At 49.0% G+C, this 14,660-nt stretch overlaps 1 protein-coding gene across 1 annotated transcript in view; it reads right to left on the minus strand.

Moving 5' to 3' along the window:
• Positions 1-9,555: 9,555 nt before the first annotated feature.
• The window catches only part of EIF3L (eukaryotic translation initiation factor 3, subunit L), a 54,801-nt gene continuing 49,696 nt past the window's right edge, over positions 9,556-14,660 (minus strand). The window contains exons 13-14 of the mRNA XM_011978893.1: positions 11,663-11,743; positions 9,556-9,763 (exon numbers count right to left, since the gene is read on the minus strand). Coding sequence (XP_011834283.1) covers positions 9,725-9,763; positions 11,663-11,743 — 120 coding nt within the window. The 3' untranslated portion in view covers positions 9,556-9,724. The remainder of the gene's footprint in view (positions 9,764-11,662; positions 11,744-14,660) is intronic.

The following is a 14,660-nucleotide window of genomic DNA, read 5'->3' on the forward strand; positions in this document are numbered from 1 at the left end:
GTCTCACTCTGTCGCCCAGGCTGGAATGCACCCAGGCGGGAGTCTGCCTCCCAGGTTCAAGTGATTCTCCTGCCTCAGCCTCCCAAGTAGCTGTGATTACAGGCATGCGCCACCATGCCCAGCTAATTTTGTGTATTTTTAGTAGAGACGGGGTTTCACCATGTTGGCCAGGCTGATCTCAAACTCCTGACCTCATGATCCACATGCCTTGGCCTCCCAAAATGTTGGGATTATAGGCGTGAGCCACCCCGCCCAGCCAATTCTAGGATTCTTAGGGTGGAATTCTCCAAGTTCCACAGCTGTTTTCTGTGAATCTGACCACTCTGCTCTTCTCTCTTCTACCCAGGCTGTGCCCCAGGAATCAGGGCCCTGCCCAGGTTCTTGGCTCTGAGCTGCTCCCTGGGGGGCAGCCGGGCAGAGCAGTGGACAATGGAAGCATTGTGGGACCTCTGAAGCTGGGGCCTGGGGCAGTGGAAGGCGCTTCACTGGTCGCTGGAGTGTCAGTTGCTTCACCGTGTTCCTTTCTTGCTGGGCCAGAGGCATGCCTAGAACATGCCAGGACGGCACCCTGAGCCCCAGCCCTGCCCGCCTGGGTGAAGCCTGGGTCTCCTGGAATCCCAGCTATGTCTGAGGACAGACAGCTATTCCAAGCCTTTGTTCACAGACCATCCTGCCCCAGCAGATACACATTCTGGAAAATACACCTGGGACTGGGCAAGTAGTCTTACCTCCCTACCTCTAAACTGAACTACCCTCCAACTAAACCCTCTGGAACAGAGAGGACATGTGCTGGCTCTCACTGGACGGGTGCTGTCTGAACTGGGAAACCCTCACACTTGTCTGGGGCTCCACGAGGGGGGCAGGTCAAAGAAGCCACTGAAATATCCAAACTGGCAGGGAACCTTATCTAGCAAAGCCCTCTCAGTACACTGAGAGGAGAGCCTGCAGCCCAGAGAGCAGAGGTGTTTGCTCAGGGCTGTGGAGACTCTTAGGAGAGGAGCAGGGACCCACATCCAGCAGCCCCAAACTCTCTGTGCTTCTGGCTGCTTGCTGGGGTCTCAGCCTGCCAGGTTGTCTCCCCTTTTGACTGCTCTTGAAATGGCTACCTCTGCTGTTCCAAATTGTCCACAGGTTTTATGACCTAGCTCAGAGATCATCCCCTCCCTGAAGTCTTCCCTGATAGTCCCAGACAGAAGCCGCAACTTCAGATCTTCTCACAGAATCCCACCCTTAGAGGGGACCTAGAGGGGATGCCCTTGCTAATTTACAGAGGAATTTCCACGTCTCCTACTGGCAGACCAGTGTGGAAGAAGCTCTATAAACAATCACAGAAAGACAAGGGAAGGGATGTGATGGAGAGAGGGGCCAATGCTATAGGGCTTCCAGAAAGAGCCTTTCACCTCCTGCCAGGGACTGAGAGACAGCCCAGAGGGCTGCACGAAGGAGGTGGCATTTGAACTGTTGCTCACATTGTATGGCATGTATTTGTGCATACCTGTCTCTCTTCATTGGGCTGTGATATCATTAATAATACAGTTACGTAACTTTATGACCACTAACCACACTCTAGACATCGTGTATGTGTGTGTGTGTGTGTGTGTGTGTGTTTGTTGTTAAGGTACATTACCATATTGAATCCTCACAATTCTATAAGCTAGGAGCTATCCCATTATCCCCATTTACTGATGAGGACAAGGCTCTGAGGCTTCAACAAGCATTTTCAAAGCCACACAGCTGTCAAAACTTGCAGTCACGCTTGAAAACTAAAACTAAAAGTAAAATGAAATGAATATAATACGAATATAACTAGCACCAACAACAACAAGTGGTCAGGACTCAGCCTAGCTATTTTTTTTTTTTTTGGCCAGGCTGAGTGAAGTGGTGCAATCTCAGCTCACTGCAACCTCCGCCCCCCGGATTCAGGGGATTCAGCCTCCCGAGTAGGTAGCTGGGATTACAGGCACCTACCACCATGCCACTAATTTTTGTATTTTTAGTAGAGACGGGGTTTCACCATGTTGGCCAGGCTGGTCTCTAACTCCTGACCTCAGGTGATCCACCCGCCTCAGCCTCCCAAAGTGCTAAGATTACAGGTGTGAGCCTAGCTCTGGCCTCAGCCTAGCTCTTTCTGACTTCACAAAGAACCTTCTTCTGGTGTATGGAGGCAGGCGTTGTGTGCAGTTCACCTTTGCATGCCTGGTTTTCACTGTAAATTCATTTGTTATCTTCCCGTGAGTTTGGTGAGCAAGAGCCCCGCTGGGAGCCCCAGCTCCACAGCCTCTGGAGGCCCTGGCTGCACTAAGGCCTTGATCCACGATGCCAAAGGCCATTTCTGGACAGAAAGCTCTGAAGGCCTCCAGCCTTTGCTGTCTAGGAACTTCATCTCCCCTTCAACTTCAGTAATTATTGGTGCTGGGATTTTTCCAGCAGGCCAGCAGGATTGATGTTTGGGTGCTAACGTAGTATTCAAGGCCCTAATAGTTGGGCTCCTGTCACTCTGTAGGAGGAGCTTAGGGACATAAATTTGGCAGGAAGAAATGGAAGGAGACTAGAGCCTATAATCCCAGCTAGCTACTCAGGAGGCTAAATTGTTTTAATCCGGGGACAGAGGTGGCAGTGAGCCAGACTGCACCATTTCACTCCAGCCTGGGCAAAAAAATAAAAATAAAAAGCCAGCTAGGCTGAGTCCTGACTTTTATTTTACTTGACTTAGAATTTGGTCTGCATAGCAAGTCCACTGTTTATGATTTGGCTATAGGTTTAGGGGGTGCCAGGAGATGATTTGGGGTAGAGAGCTACAGCCCTCCCTACTACCCCCTCAGTATCAATCTGGCCTGCTCTGCAGGGCAAAGGCAGGCAGAGAGGGAAATGGTTTCTGAGCCTTCCTGACACAGGAAGGTCGCCTCTCCTCCGAGGCCTGAGTGGCAAGGAAGGGGCTGTCAGAGACCGGAAGAGGCCTGTTTGTCTCCCAGCTACCTGAGGTCATATGTATATAGTGTTGTGAGCTAGGCAGCTCTTCCTCTTAGAAACAGAAAGTGAGGCTTGTGTTGAAATTCTGGGAGTGAGCTGCTGTTTCCTCTAAATAGAGCAGGGGTTGTAGAGGGCACAACTTATCCCCCGGTGATACAATACACCCGGGATGGATATGAGTCATCCCAAACACCTATATCATACCCGAGTTCAATATACTCAGATTTATGTATTACTTAGGGACAGGGTCTTGCTGTGTCGCTCACGCTGGAGTACAGTGGTGTGATCATAGCTCACTGTAACTTTGAACTCTGCTCAAGCAATCCTCCCGCCTTAGACTCCCAAGTGGCTAGGACTACAGGCACGCACCACCACACTTGGCTAATTAATTTGATTTATTTATTTTGAGACAGAGTCTCGCTTTGTCACCCAGACTGGAGTAGAGTGGCATGATCTCGACTCACTGCAAGCTCTGCCTCCCGGGTTCACGCCATTCTCCTTCCTCAGCCTCTCTAGTAGCTGAGACTACAGGCGCCCGCCACCACGCCTGGCTTTTTTGTATTTTTAGTAGAGATGGGGTTTCACCGTGTTAGCCAGGATGGTCTCGATCTCCTGACCTCGTGATCTGCCTGCCTCGACCTCCCAAAGTGCTGGAATTACAGATGTGAGCCACTGCGCCCAGCCCTCATTTTTAAATTATTTTTCTAGAGACAGGGTCTCATTATCTTGTCCAGACTGGTCTCAAACTCCTAGGCCTAAGCAATCCTCCCACCTCAGCCTCCCGAGGTGTTGGGATTACAGGTATGAGCCACCGTGCCAGGCCTATGCTGACACTTAGAAAGACCCAGGTAGGGGAGAATTACTCTCCTCATTCGACTGATGACAAAACAGAGGCTCAGAGAAGTTAACCCAAGTGCCTGGAATTTTCCAGTTTCAAGGGGCAGCATCAGTGTTTGAACCTAGACTCCCTTTCACTTCCCAACCATGACTGAGAGTGAAGTCCACCCTCCCAGGATCCACTGGCCCCAGGGAAAAAGTAGGGGTGGGAGATAACTTCATCTTAATCAAGAGGCTGGATAGGGGCAGGGTGGGGCCAGAAAGAAAGAAAAGCCAGGTTTTTCAGTTGCAGGCTTGACGGGAATGTGGAGCCACAGGAACCAAGACAAGTTGCTGCTTCCCCTAGCCCTCTTCCCTCGGGAAAATCTCAGGAACTTGCTGATCAGGCTTTGGACCTTTCCCTTGCCTCCCTCTCAGCCTCTTCTTGTTGCCCTTCCCCCGACACTGGAGGCCGGCTCCTGACCCGAGCCACAGCGCACTCCAGCCTATATCCAGTCTGCAAGGCAGGCTGGGGGTGGGGACGGGAGGCCACTGTTGGCAAGAGCCAGCACAGGCACAGCCACGGCTTTCCCTGGCTAAAAGCTGGGCTGGAGAGCACATCCATTCATCAATTCATCTGTGCCACTACATTCCAGACAGGATTTAAGGCACACTCCAGCCTTATTCCCATACTGATATTGTTGCATTCAATCCTTACTCACTTACTTCCTCTTGCATTCACCATTCATTCAACAGAATCACTTTACCGAAAGGGTCATTGCTCCCAAGCACTGCCTCTTTCCTCCAGTGCTCACAGAGCTCCTGGCCCATTTAGATCCTTAGAATGTCACCCAGAATTCTAGAACGCAGGGCTGCAGCCCCCAGACAGCAGCTGGTCCCACTGCCTCATTTAGAAGATGAAGCCATCAGGAGCCACCTATGGTCAAGGCCATCTTAAGAGGAAAAGCGCCCCACGCTCCCATCTTGGGCTCACAATCCAGTGTAGAAGGATGCAGAGAGGGGGACTGTGTGGAAAGAAGTGTGCCAAGCAAAGGCCGGGCGCAGTGGCTCACGCCTGTAATCACAGCACTTTGGGAGGCCAAGGCAGGCAGATCACCTGAGGTCAGGAGTTCGAGACCAGCCTGGCCAACATGGTGAAACCCCATCTCTACTGAAAATACAAAAATTAGCCAGGCATGGTGGCAGGTGCCTGTAATCCCAGCTACTCGGGAGGCTGAGGCAGGAGAATCGTTTGAACCCGGGAGATGGATGTTGCAGTGAGCTGAGATCATGCCATCGCACTCCAGCCTGGGCAACAAGAGCAAAACTCTGTCTCAAAAAAAAAAAAAGGTGTGCCAATCCCACCGGGGCTTGTCTGAGGAGGAACCAGCTCTAGCCTGGCAGCCTGGAGACCAGAGTTCCAGCCCCAGCTGTTCATTGCCTCTGCCCAAATTGTTAGGCCCTGGGCACCTCCAACTGGATGTCCTACAGGCTCCTCAAACTCCTGTTCCCTATCCACTTGCACTTACCTCCTCCAGTCCCAGACCTGCTCCAGCCACCAATCCCATCTCAGACAGCCCAAGAACTGGGCATCTCCCTTCCCTACAGACGCCACATCCACTCAGTTGCCATATCCAAGTCCTGTCCTCTGCAACTTCCCAATCTCTCCAATTCTCCCCTCATGCCTGCTGCCGCCACTGTGCGTGGGGCCCAGTTCCTCCGTGGCTGGCTGCTCTAGACAAGTGCCTTGACCTCTGTGAATGGGCCTCCACATTGTCTATACGGGCCCTCTCTTTGGTCCTTGGAGCAGTTAAGAGAGCCCCAGGCGGGAGTCCGCAGATTTCCAGTCCCAGCTCCACCACGAAGTAGCCGGGCTCTTCCACACATGACCTGCCTCAGTAATCTATGGCTCTATGGCTTTGGAGGCCAAAGTCATGGCCAGCTAATAATGGCCTCCTTCCCCTTATCACACACTGTAGCCAGGTGTTTTAGTAAGGCCCTCCTCCCCTCATCACACACTACTGCCAGGTGCTAAGAACTTCACATAACTTGATGCACAGAACAATTCTGAGGCAGGCGCTAATCCCATTTTAGAGATGAGAAAGGTGAGGCACTGAAAACTACGTAACTGCTCAGCTAGTATGTGGCAGTCAGGACTCAGACCTAGGTCCAAGGAAGTCCAAGCCCACGTACTTTGTTCTGCCCCATTCTCTTGCTGGTGGACAAACTTCTGGAAACTGGTACCACCCAGAGCTCCCCATTCCCCGATAACAAAGCCCTTGCTCTCCTTAGCATGCGGGGGATCATGAACCTGGTTCTTCTGCTCTGATGCAATAAAAATCCTGAGCTGGCCACAGCTGATGAATGCTGTGCATTCCGCAAGTGGTGCCAGGCAGAGTCCAGCTGTGCCTGCCCCCCTCACAGGGGTTGCTGGCTGCCTGTCCCTGCTGCCGAGCCTGGACCAAGCTGCTGGGAGATGGCCCCAAGCCAGGCACTCATGCACACTGGGTCTATGTGACCCAGAGCTCCTGCAATGGCCTCACAGCAAGAAGAGTGCCAAGAGCTGTGTCAGACAACACACTTGGACCTGGCATAATTGTAACGATAGAGAACTATGACATGAACTATGAAACTCTGGCATTGAATTCAAAACATGTTAACCCAGGGGGCTGCCCAGTGGAGTCGGAGTTCCTTCAAGTCACCATCGCCAAACGTCAGGGCATGGTGGAAAAAGAATGAGACATTCTTTAGGAGGAATCAATGCACAGCAACCTCCCTGCACCAAGGAACCATGTGGTAGCCAGGGAGTGGGGGGTTAAGGAGCCCTGGCTGGCACCGGGCCACTCATTCGGTTCCAATAAGGCAACAGATGAAGGACGGCTTGGAAAGCTACCAAGAGCTCTAGAAATGTTTGGACTTATAACTGGAGGCTGCTTTTTAAAAATTCCTTTGGGGCCGGGCGCGGTGGCTCATGCCTGTAATCCCAGCACTTTGGGAGGCCGAGATGGGCAGATCACGAGGTCAGCAGATCAAGACCATCCTGGCTAACACTGTGAAACCCCGTCTCTACTAAAAATACAAAAAATTAGCCGGGCGCGGTGGCGGGCGCCTGTAGTCCCAGCTGCTAGAGAGGCTGAGGCAGGAGAATGGCGCGAACCCGGGAGGCGGAGCTTGCAGTGAGTGGAGATCGCGCCACTGTGCTCCAGCCTGGGTGACAGAGTGAGACTCCGTCAAAAAAAAAAAAAAAAAAAAAAATTCCTTTGGGCCCGGGCACAGAGGCTCATGCCTGTAATCCCAGCACTTCGGGAGGCCAAGGTGGGTGGACTGCTTAAGCTCAGTTCAAGACCAGCCTGGGCAACATGGCAAAACACCATCTATACAAACAAAACTATAAAAAATTAGCTGGGCGTGGTGGTGTGTGCCTGTGGTCCCAGTTAATTTGGAGGCTGAGACAGGAGGATCACTTGAGCCCAGGAGGCAGAGGCTGCATTGCAGTGAGCCAAATTTGTGCCACTGCACTCCAATCTGGGTAACAGAGTGAGACTCTTGTCTCAAAAAAAAAAAAAAAAAAAAAAATACCCTGGTGCGGTGGTTCACACCTGTAATCCCAACACTTTGGGAGGCCAAGGCGGGCGGATCACAAGGTCAGATCGAGACCATCCTGGCTAACACAGTGAAACCCTGTCTCTACTAAAAATACAAAAAATTAGCTGGGCGTGGTGGCAGGTGCCTGTAGTTCCAGCTACTCGGGGGGCTGAGGCAGGAGAATGGTGTGAACCCGGGAGGCAGAGCTTGCAGTGAGCCGAGATTGCGTCACTGCACTCCAGCCTGGGCCACAGAGCGAGACTCCGTCTCAAAAAAAAAAAAGACCTTCTTCCAAATAAGGTCATGCTGGCTGGGCACAGTGGCTAACGCCCGTAATACCAGCACTTTGGGAGGCTGAGGCAGGCAGATCACCTGAGGTCAGGAGTTTAGAGACTAGCCTGGCCAACATCGCAAAACCTCATCTCTACTAAAACTACAAACATTAGCCAGGCATGGTGGCGTGCACCTGTAGTCCCAGCTACTTGGGAGGCTGAGGAAGGAGAACCACTTGAACCCTGGAGGTGGAGGTTGCAGTGAGCCGAGATCACAACATTGCACTCCAGCCTGGGCAACAAGAGCAAAACTTCGACTCAAAAAAATTAATAAATAAAAATACAAATACAAAAAATTAGCCAGGCATGGTGGCATGCAACTACTCAGGAGGCTAAGGCAGAATTGCTTGAACCTGGGAGGCAGACGTTGCAGTGAACAGAGATCGTGCCACTGCATGCCAGCCAAACAAATAAGGTCATGCTGATGGCATCCAGGGCTTAGGATATGGACATATCTTCTTGGGAACCACCATTCAGTTCCCAATAATAATGATCAAATCAATGGGGAAAAAGAACATACTGAAAAGCTTATCAATTCCAAGTGTGGGGGAAATAGTAACTGAATATCCATTATAGGCCAGGCACTGCACTGGGCACCCAAATAGCATTCTCATTTATTCCTCACCACTGCCCAGTGAGCCAGGTTCTGCTAACCTTATTTTATATACAAGGATCCAGGCAGAGATGTGAGGCAACTTGAAAGCAGAGGCTTCCAGTCCAAGTACCCACTACAGAGTGACAGGTATAGCACTAACACTGTGGATAGGTGGGAAACCATTTAGCTCAGCTCCAGCAGCTGCCTAATGTGACCTTAATCAAGTCACTAACTACTGTGAGGTTCATTTCCTCATCAATAAGATGAGGAACTACTACTAAACCTGAGTTGCAAAGTGTAAGTAACGTATATGGATCCCTCTTTGCATAGTTCCTGGCAGTAGGAAGTGTACAATAGTTTATTTCCAGGACCCAGCACTGCCACAATTATGTCATGAAAATTACAGAAGGTCATTAAAATTTCATAGGATTTTGTGAGGCACAAACAAAATACTGAATGTGAAAATGTCCTGTAAACTGAAATATTGTTTTATGAACAAGAGGGATTTGAGAATTCAATTTAGGGCCAGGCGCGGTGGCTCACGCCTGTAATCCCAGCACTTTGGGAGGCTGAGACGGGTGGATCACAAGGTCAGGAGATCAACACCATCCTGGCTAACACGGTGAAACCCCATTTCTACTAAAAAACACAAAAAATTAGCCGGGCGTGGTGGCAGGTGCCTGTAGTCCCAGCTACTTGGGAGGCTGAGGCAGAATGGCGGGAACCCGGGAGGCGGAGTTTGCAGTGAGCCGACATCGTGCCACTGCACTCCAGCCTGGGCGACACAGCGAGACTCCATCTCAAAAAAAAAAAAAAAAAAAATTCAATTTAGGCGGGGCGTGGTGGCTCATTCCTGTAATCCTGTAATCCTGTAATCCTAGCACTTTGGGAGGCCAAGGCAGGCAAATCACTTGAGGCCAGGAGTTTGAGACCAGCCTGGCCAACATCGTAAAACCCATCTCTACTGAAAATACAAAAATTAGCTGAGTGTGGTGGCACATGCCTGTAATCCCAGCTACTTGGAAGGCTGAGGCAGAACTACTTGAACCTGGGAGGCGGAGGATGCAGCGAGCTGAGATCACACTACTGCACTCCAGCCTGGGAGACAGAGTGAGACTCTGTCTCAAAAGCATAAAATAAAAATAATTCAATTTAAACACTAACAACTGTTGTATCCTGAAAGCATCAGGACACATGGGAAATGATGTATTACTGCCATAACCCACAAATCCTCTCCTACAATAATGAGTCAACAAATCTGGCTCCAAAGATCCTTTACTGAGATCCACGTGAAACACTTCGGTCCTTAACTTGTTAACTGAGTTGACAGGCTGATGGCTGATCTAGGTAAAGGTTTCATGGTAGCAAAAACACTTCCTGCCTATAATATATCAAAAGAGTTCCTGAATAATGTGTGTGAATGTCGTCAAGGTCTCTGTCCCATCTTCTTCAGGGTTCGATTAAGCTAGAAGAGAAAGAAAAGCAAAGTTACACACAGGGATTTCCCCAACCCCTTTCCTATAGTGTGTATGATCACTAGGTCAGATTCTCAGCTGCTCCTCTGAAGCCAAGAAAGGAAGTCTCTGATGTGGGTGTCCACTATGAGTATGCAAAGCCGTGACATTCATATGGCCCTGCACAGTTCATGCAGATTGTTCTTTTACCTGCCCTTCACACTCAACAAACCCATACCCAACACTGCTCTATCCATCTGACAGAAAAAGGATTCAGAGTGGCCAGATGTTTCAAGGTTACTAGTTCAGTTAGGGGAAAAATCAGCAGCTTTCTCCTTTCACAAGAACAGGCTCCTTGTTAGAAGACAGCTCTAGCCCACCGCCCTGACAGATGTGATCTAAACAGCCAGAAAGTAAAAAGCAGCAGGGCTGTTAGGATCCTGCAGGAAGAGCCTGACCTCTGCTGGAGAACTCAAAGCACCAGGACACAGTAGCCCCAGCAATGGCCATAAAGAGAGACCCACACCCTTACAGTGTTTGACCTGACCCATAAGACCTCTCCTAGGGCAAGACAAGGAATGCACCAAGTACGTCAAAACAGAGTTTCCTGTCCTCCAGCCTGCAGGAACTAGCCAGACCTGTCTAAGTTGGAAAACAATGCCAAATGGGGAGGGATGGGCAAGAGCAGGCAGTGAATCCACCCATATTAGGAAATACCAGGGAGGGAGAGGAGCGCTGGCCACCCGCAGAGGGAGATCTTGGAAAGAGATGCTCTGGAGAAGGCTGATGCAGCAATTCCTACAGGCCCAACCCCACTACCCAAACCCCAAGCAGCCAGCCAGTCTAGCTTGAAAATTTAAAGGGCCAACCTCAGGCTTTCTTTTGCAGTGGCACGATCTCTGCTCACTGCAGCCTCCACCTCCCAGGTTCGAGTGATTCTCCCGCCTCAGCCTTCTGCATAGATGGGATTACAGGCGTGCACCACCACACACAGTTAATTTTTTATTTTTAGTAGACACGAGGTTTCACCATGTGGCCAGGCTGGTCTTCAACTCCTAATCTCAAGTTTGGCCTCCCAAAGTGCTGGGATTACAGGCATGAGTCACTGCGCCCGGTCTCTTTTTCTTTCTTTCTTTCCTCTTGAGACGGGGTCTTGCTCTGTTGCCCAGGCTAGAGGGCAGTAGGCTTTCTTAATAACAGAAATGAAAAATTTTAAAAGGCCGGGCATGGTGGCTAACGCCGGTAATCCCAACACTTTGGGAAGCTAAGGCAGACTGGATCACTTGAGGCCAGGAGCTAGAGACCAGCCTGGCCAACATGGTGAAACCTCGTCTCTACCAAAAATACAAAAATTAGCTGGGTGTGGTGGCACACGCCTGTAATTCCAGCTATGCGGGAGGCTGAGGTGGGAGGCTGAGGCGGGAGGCTGAGGCGGGAGACTCGCTTGTACCTGGGAAGCAGAGGTTGCAGTGAGCCAAGATCACATGACAGTATAAGACTCCGTCTCAAAATAAATAAAGAAATAAAAATCTAAAAAATGTTAACTCTTGGCTGGGCGTGGTGGCTCACGCCTGTAATCCCAGCACTTTGGGAGGCCAAGGCGGGTGGATCACAGGGTCAGGGGAGCGAGACCATCCTGGCTAACACGGTGAAACCCTGTCCCTACTAAAAATGCAAAAAATTAGCTGGGCATGGTGGCGGGTGCCTGTACTCCCAGCTACTTGGTACTTGGGAGGGTGAAGCAGGAAAATGGTGTGAACTCAGGAGGCGGAGCTTGAGATCGCACCACTGCACTCCAGCCTGGGCGACAGAGCTCTGTCTCAAAAAAACAAAAAAAATGTAAACTTTCGATTCAGTTCCTAAGCCCTGTCTTGAGCCAACAAAAACCCCTCTTCTCTCAGATCTCTCACCTCCTCAAATTTGTGGATCTGACGGATGAAGAAATCCCCATAACGCCTGGCGACCTTGGTGTCCGCGATGTGGATCATGTCCTGTGGAGGAAAGCAGAGTCAGGGAAGAGGAGGAGTCAGGTGGAGGAGCAGGGCCATCTAACCCAGGAGCCACCATGGACTTTCAAGTGACAAATGATAGTGTTAGATGTAAAGGTGGGGAAAAGACCACTGGAAAAACACCACCAGTTAACAGTAAGTCACTCTCTCTAGAGAGTTTTTTCTTCCCCCACTTTTTTTTTTTTTGAGACGGAGTTTTGCTTTTGTCGCCCAGGCTGGAAGTTCAATGGCACGATCTCAGCTCACTGCAACCTCTGCCTACAGGGTTCAAGCAATTCTCCTGCCTCAGCTTCCTGAGTAACTGGGATTAGAGGTGCCCGCCATCTTGTCTGGCTAATTTTTGTATTTTTAGTAGAGATGAGGTTTCACCATGTTGGTCAGGCTGGTCTCGAACTCCTGACCTCAGGTGAACCACTCGCCTTAGCTTCCCAAAGTGCTGGGATTACAGGCGTGAGCCACCGCGCCCGGTCAAGTTTATATATTTTTTTTAATCAATTCATTTGTACTTTTATTTTCTAGACTTTTATTTTTGTCTTTTATTTATTTTTTTTGAGACAGTCTCACTCTGTCGCCCAGGCTGGAGTGCAGTGGTGCGATCTCAGCTCACTGCAAGCTCCGCCTCCTGGGTTCACACCATTCTCCTGCCTCAGCCTCCTAAGTACCGAGTAGCTGGGACTACAGGCGCCCGCCACCATGCCCAGCTAATTTTTTGCATTTTTAGTAGAGACAGGGTTTCACCATGTTAGCCAGGATGGTCTCAATCCCCTGACTTTGTGATCCACCCGCCTCGGCCTCCCAAAGTACTGGGATTACAGGTGTGAGCCACTACGCCCAGCCTAGTCTTTTTTATTTGGGGAATAAAGATATTTATGCTGGCCGGGCACGGTGACTCACGCCTGTAATCCCAGTGCTTTGGGAGGCTGGGAGCTCGAGACCAGCCTGACCAACATGGTGAAACCCCATCTCCACTAAAAATACAAAAATTAGCTGGGCATAGTGATGGGCACCTGTAATCCCAGCTACGTGGCAGGCTGAGGCAGGAGAATCACCTGAACCCGGGAGGCAGAGGCTGCAGTGAGCCAAGATTGTGTTATTACACTCCAGCCTTGGCAACAGAGACTCCATTTCAAAAAAAAAGTTTCCGCGCCTACACTGTTGATAAAATTGCAAATTCGTCCAATCTTCAAATTTTGTTTTTAGCTGAAAATATTTTGAACACCGTTTTACTTTAAAAGTTTCTACATCCTCTAGGTTAAGACCTAAGAACATTCTAAATCTCTGATAGGATTTCTTTCAAGTTAAGAAAGAAGAGTCAAAAAGGGGGAAAAAAAGAAGCACTTTGCCAAAGACGAACCTGAACCAGCACCAGAGGAATAACAATAAAACATGCACTAAATAATAACCAAATGGCCAATTCTTAGGATAAATGTTTTGTTAAACCACCCAGATTAGTTGAGAATAGCTAGGCTGGTAATTAAGAGGTGACAGAAGGATGCAGAAGGCTACTACAATTGCCAAAGAATGTATATATGTCAGGTATTGAGAAAAAACTAGGCCAGGCATGGTGGTTCATGCCTGTAATCCCAGCACTTTGGGAGGCAGAGGTGGGCAGACAACCTGAACCCAAGGAGTTTGCATTTGAGACCAGGCTGGGCAACATGGTAAAACTCTATCTCTACAAAAAATACAAAAATTAGCCAGATGTGGTGGTGCACTCCTGTAGTCCCAGCTACTTGGGAGGCTGAGGTAGGAAGATCACCTGAGCTCCCAGGAGTTGAAGCTGCAGTGAGCTGTGATTTTTGCCACTGCACCCCAGCCTGGACAACTGGAGGAGTAAGATGCTATCTCCAAATAAAAAAAAAAAAAAGGAGAAAAAAAAACAGGCTTGACATGATTCTGGCAAGGGAGAGTTTTCTTTATTTTTCTTTATTTATGTATTTATTTATTTTTAGAGACAGGGTCTCACTTTGTTACCCAGGCTGGAACGCAGTGGCTAGATCGTAGTTCACTGTAGCCTCACACGCCTGGGCTCAAGTCATCCTCCTGCCTCAGCCTTCTAAGGCAGGGGCTATAAGGGACTCCCTCCCATAGCTGGGACTACAAGTACACGCTACCAAGCCTGGCTGAGTTTTCTTTGATTTATAAAAACATGATTTATAACAGTATTGGAAAACTTCCACTATTGACGTGTTATTACTTTTGGCAAAACTGTTTGTATCGGGATAGCTAACTTATGCCAAAAACCAAATCTTCCAGAAGTCATAAAAATGAAATGAGAGTATTTATTTTAAAGCAAGATGAACTTGCAAAAACAGACTACCCAAACTGACCTAGAAATTCCACAACTAGATATATATCTGAAAATTAAAAACATATGTTCACATAATAACTTCTAAATGAATATTCACAGCAGCACTATTCCTAAACCAAAAAGTGAAAAAAGGAACAAAAAAACCCCAAAATCCCAAATGTCCAACAACTAACAAATGGATAAACAAAATGCAGTACCTTAATACATGGGATATTATTCAGCTATAAAAGGAATGTACTGACACATGCTATAACACAGATGAAACTTGAAGACATGTTCAGTGAAAGAACCCAAACACAAAAGCCCATATATTACATGATTCCACTTAGTTGAAATGTCAAATGCAGAGAGACCAAAAGCAGATTAGTGGTTTGCCAGGGGATGGCAGAAAGGGGGAACTTGGGAACTGCAAGTGACTGCTAGTGGGTAGGGAGCTTCTTCTTGGGGGGACAGAAATGTTTGGGAATTAAGACAGTGGAGATGGTTGCAAAACACTGTGAACATACTAATAACCACTGAATTGCTCATTCGTTCATTCATTCAATTTATTTATTATTATTATTTTTTTGAGATTGAGTCTCGCTCTGG

Source organism: Mandrillus leucophaeus, unplaced genomic scaffold (genome assembly GCF_000951045.1).
Source record: "Mandrillus leucophaeus isolate KB7577 unplaced genomic scaffold, Mleu.le_1.0 Scaffold2, whole genome shotgun sequence".
Classification (NCBI taxonomy): domain Eukaryota; kingdom Metazoa; phylum Chordata; class Mammalia; order Primates; family Cercopithecidae; genus Mandrillus; species Mandrillus leucophaeus.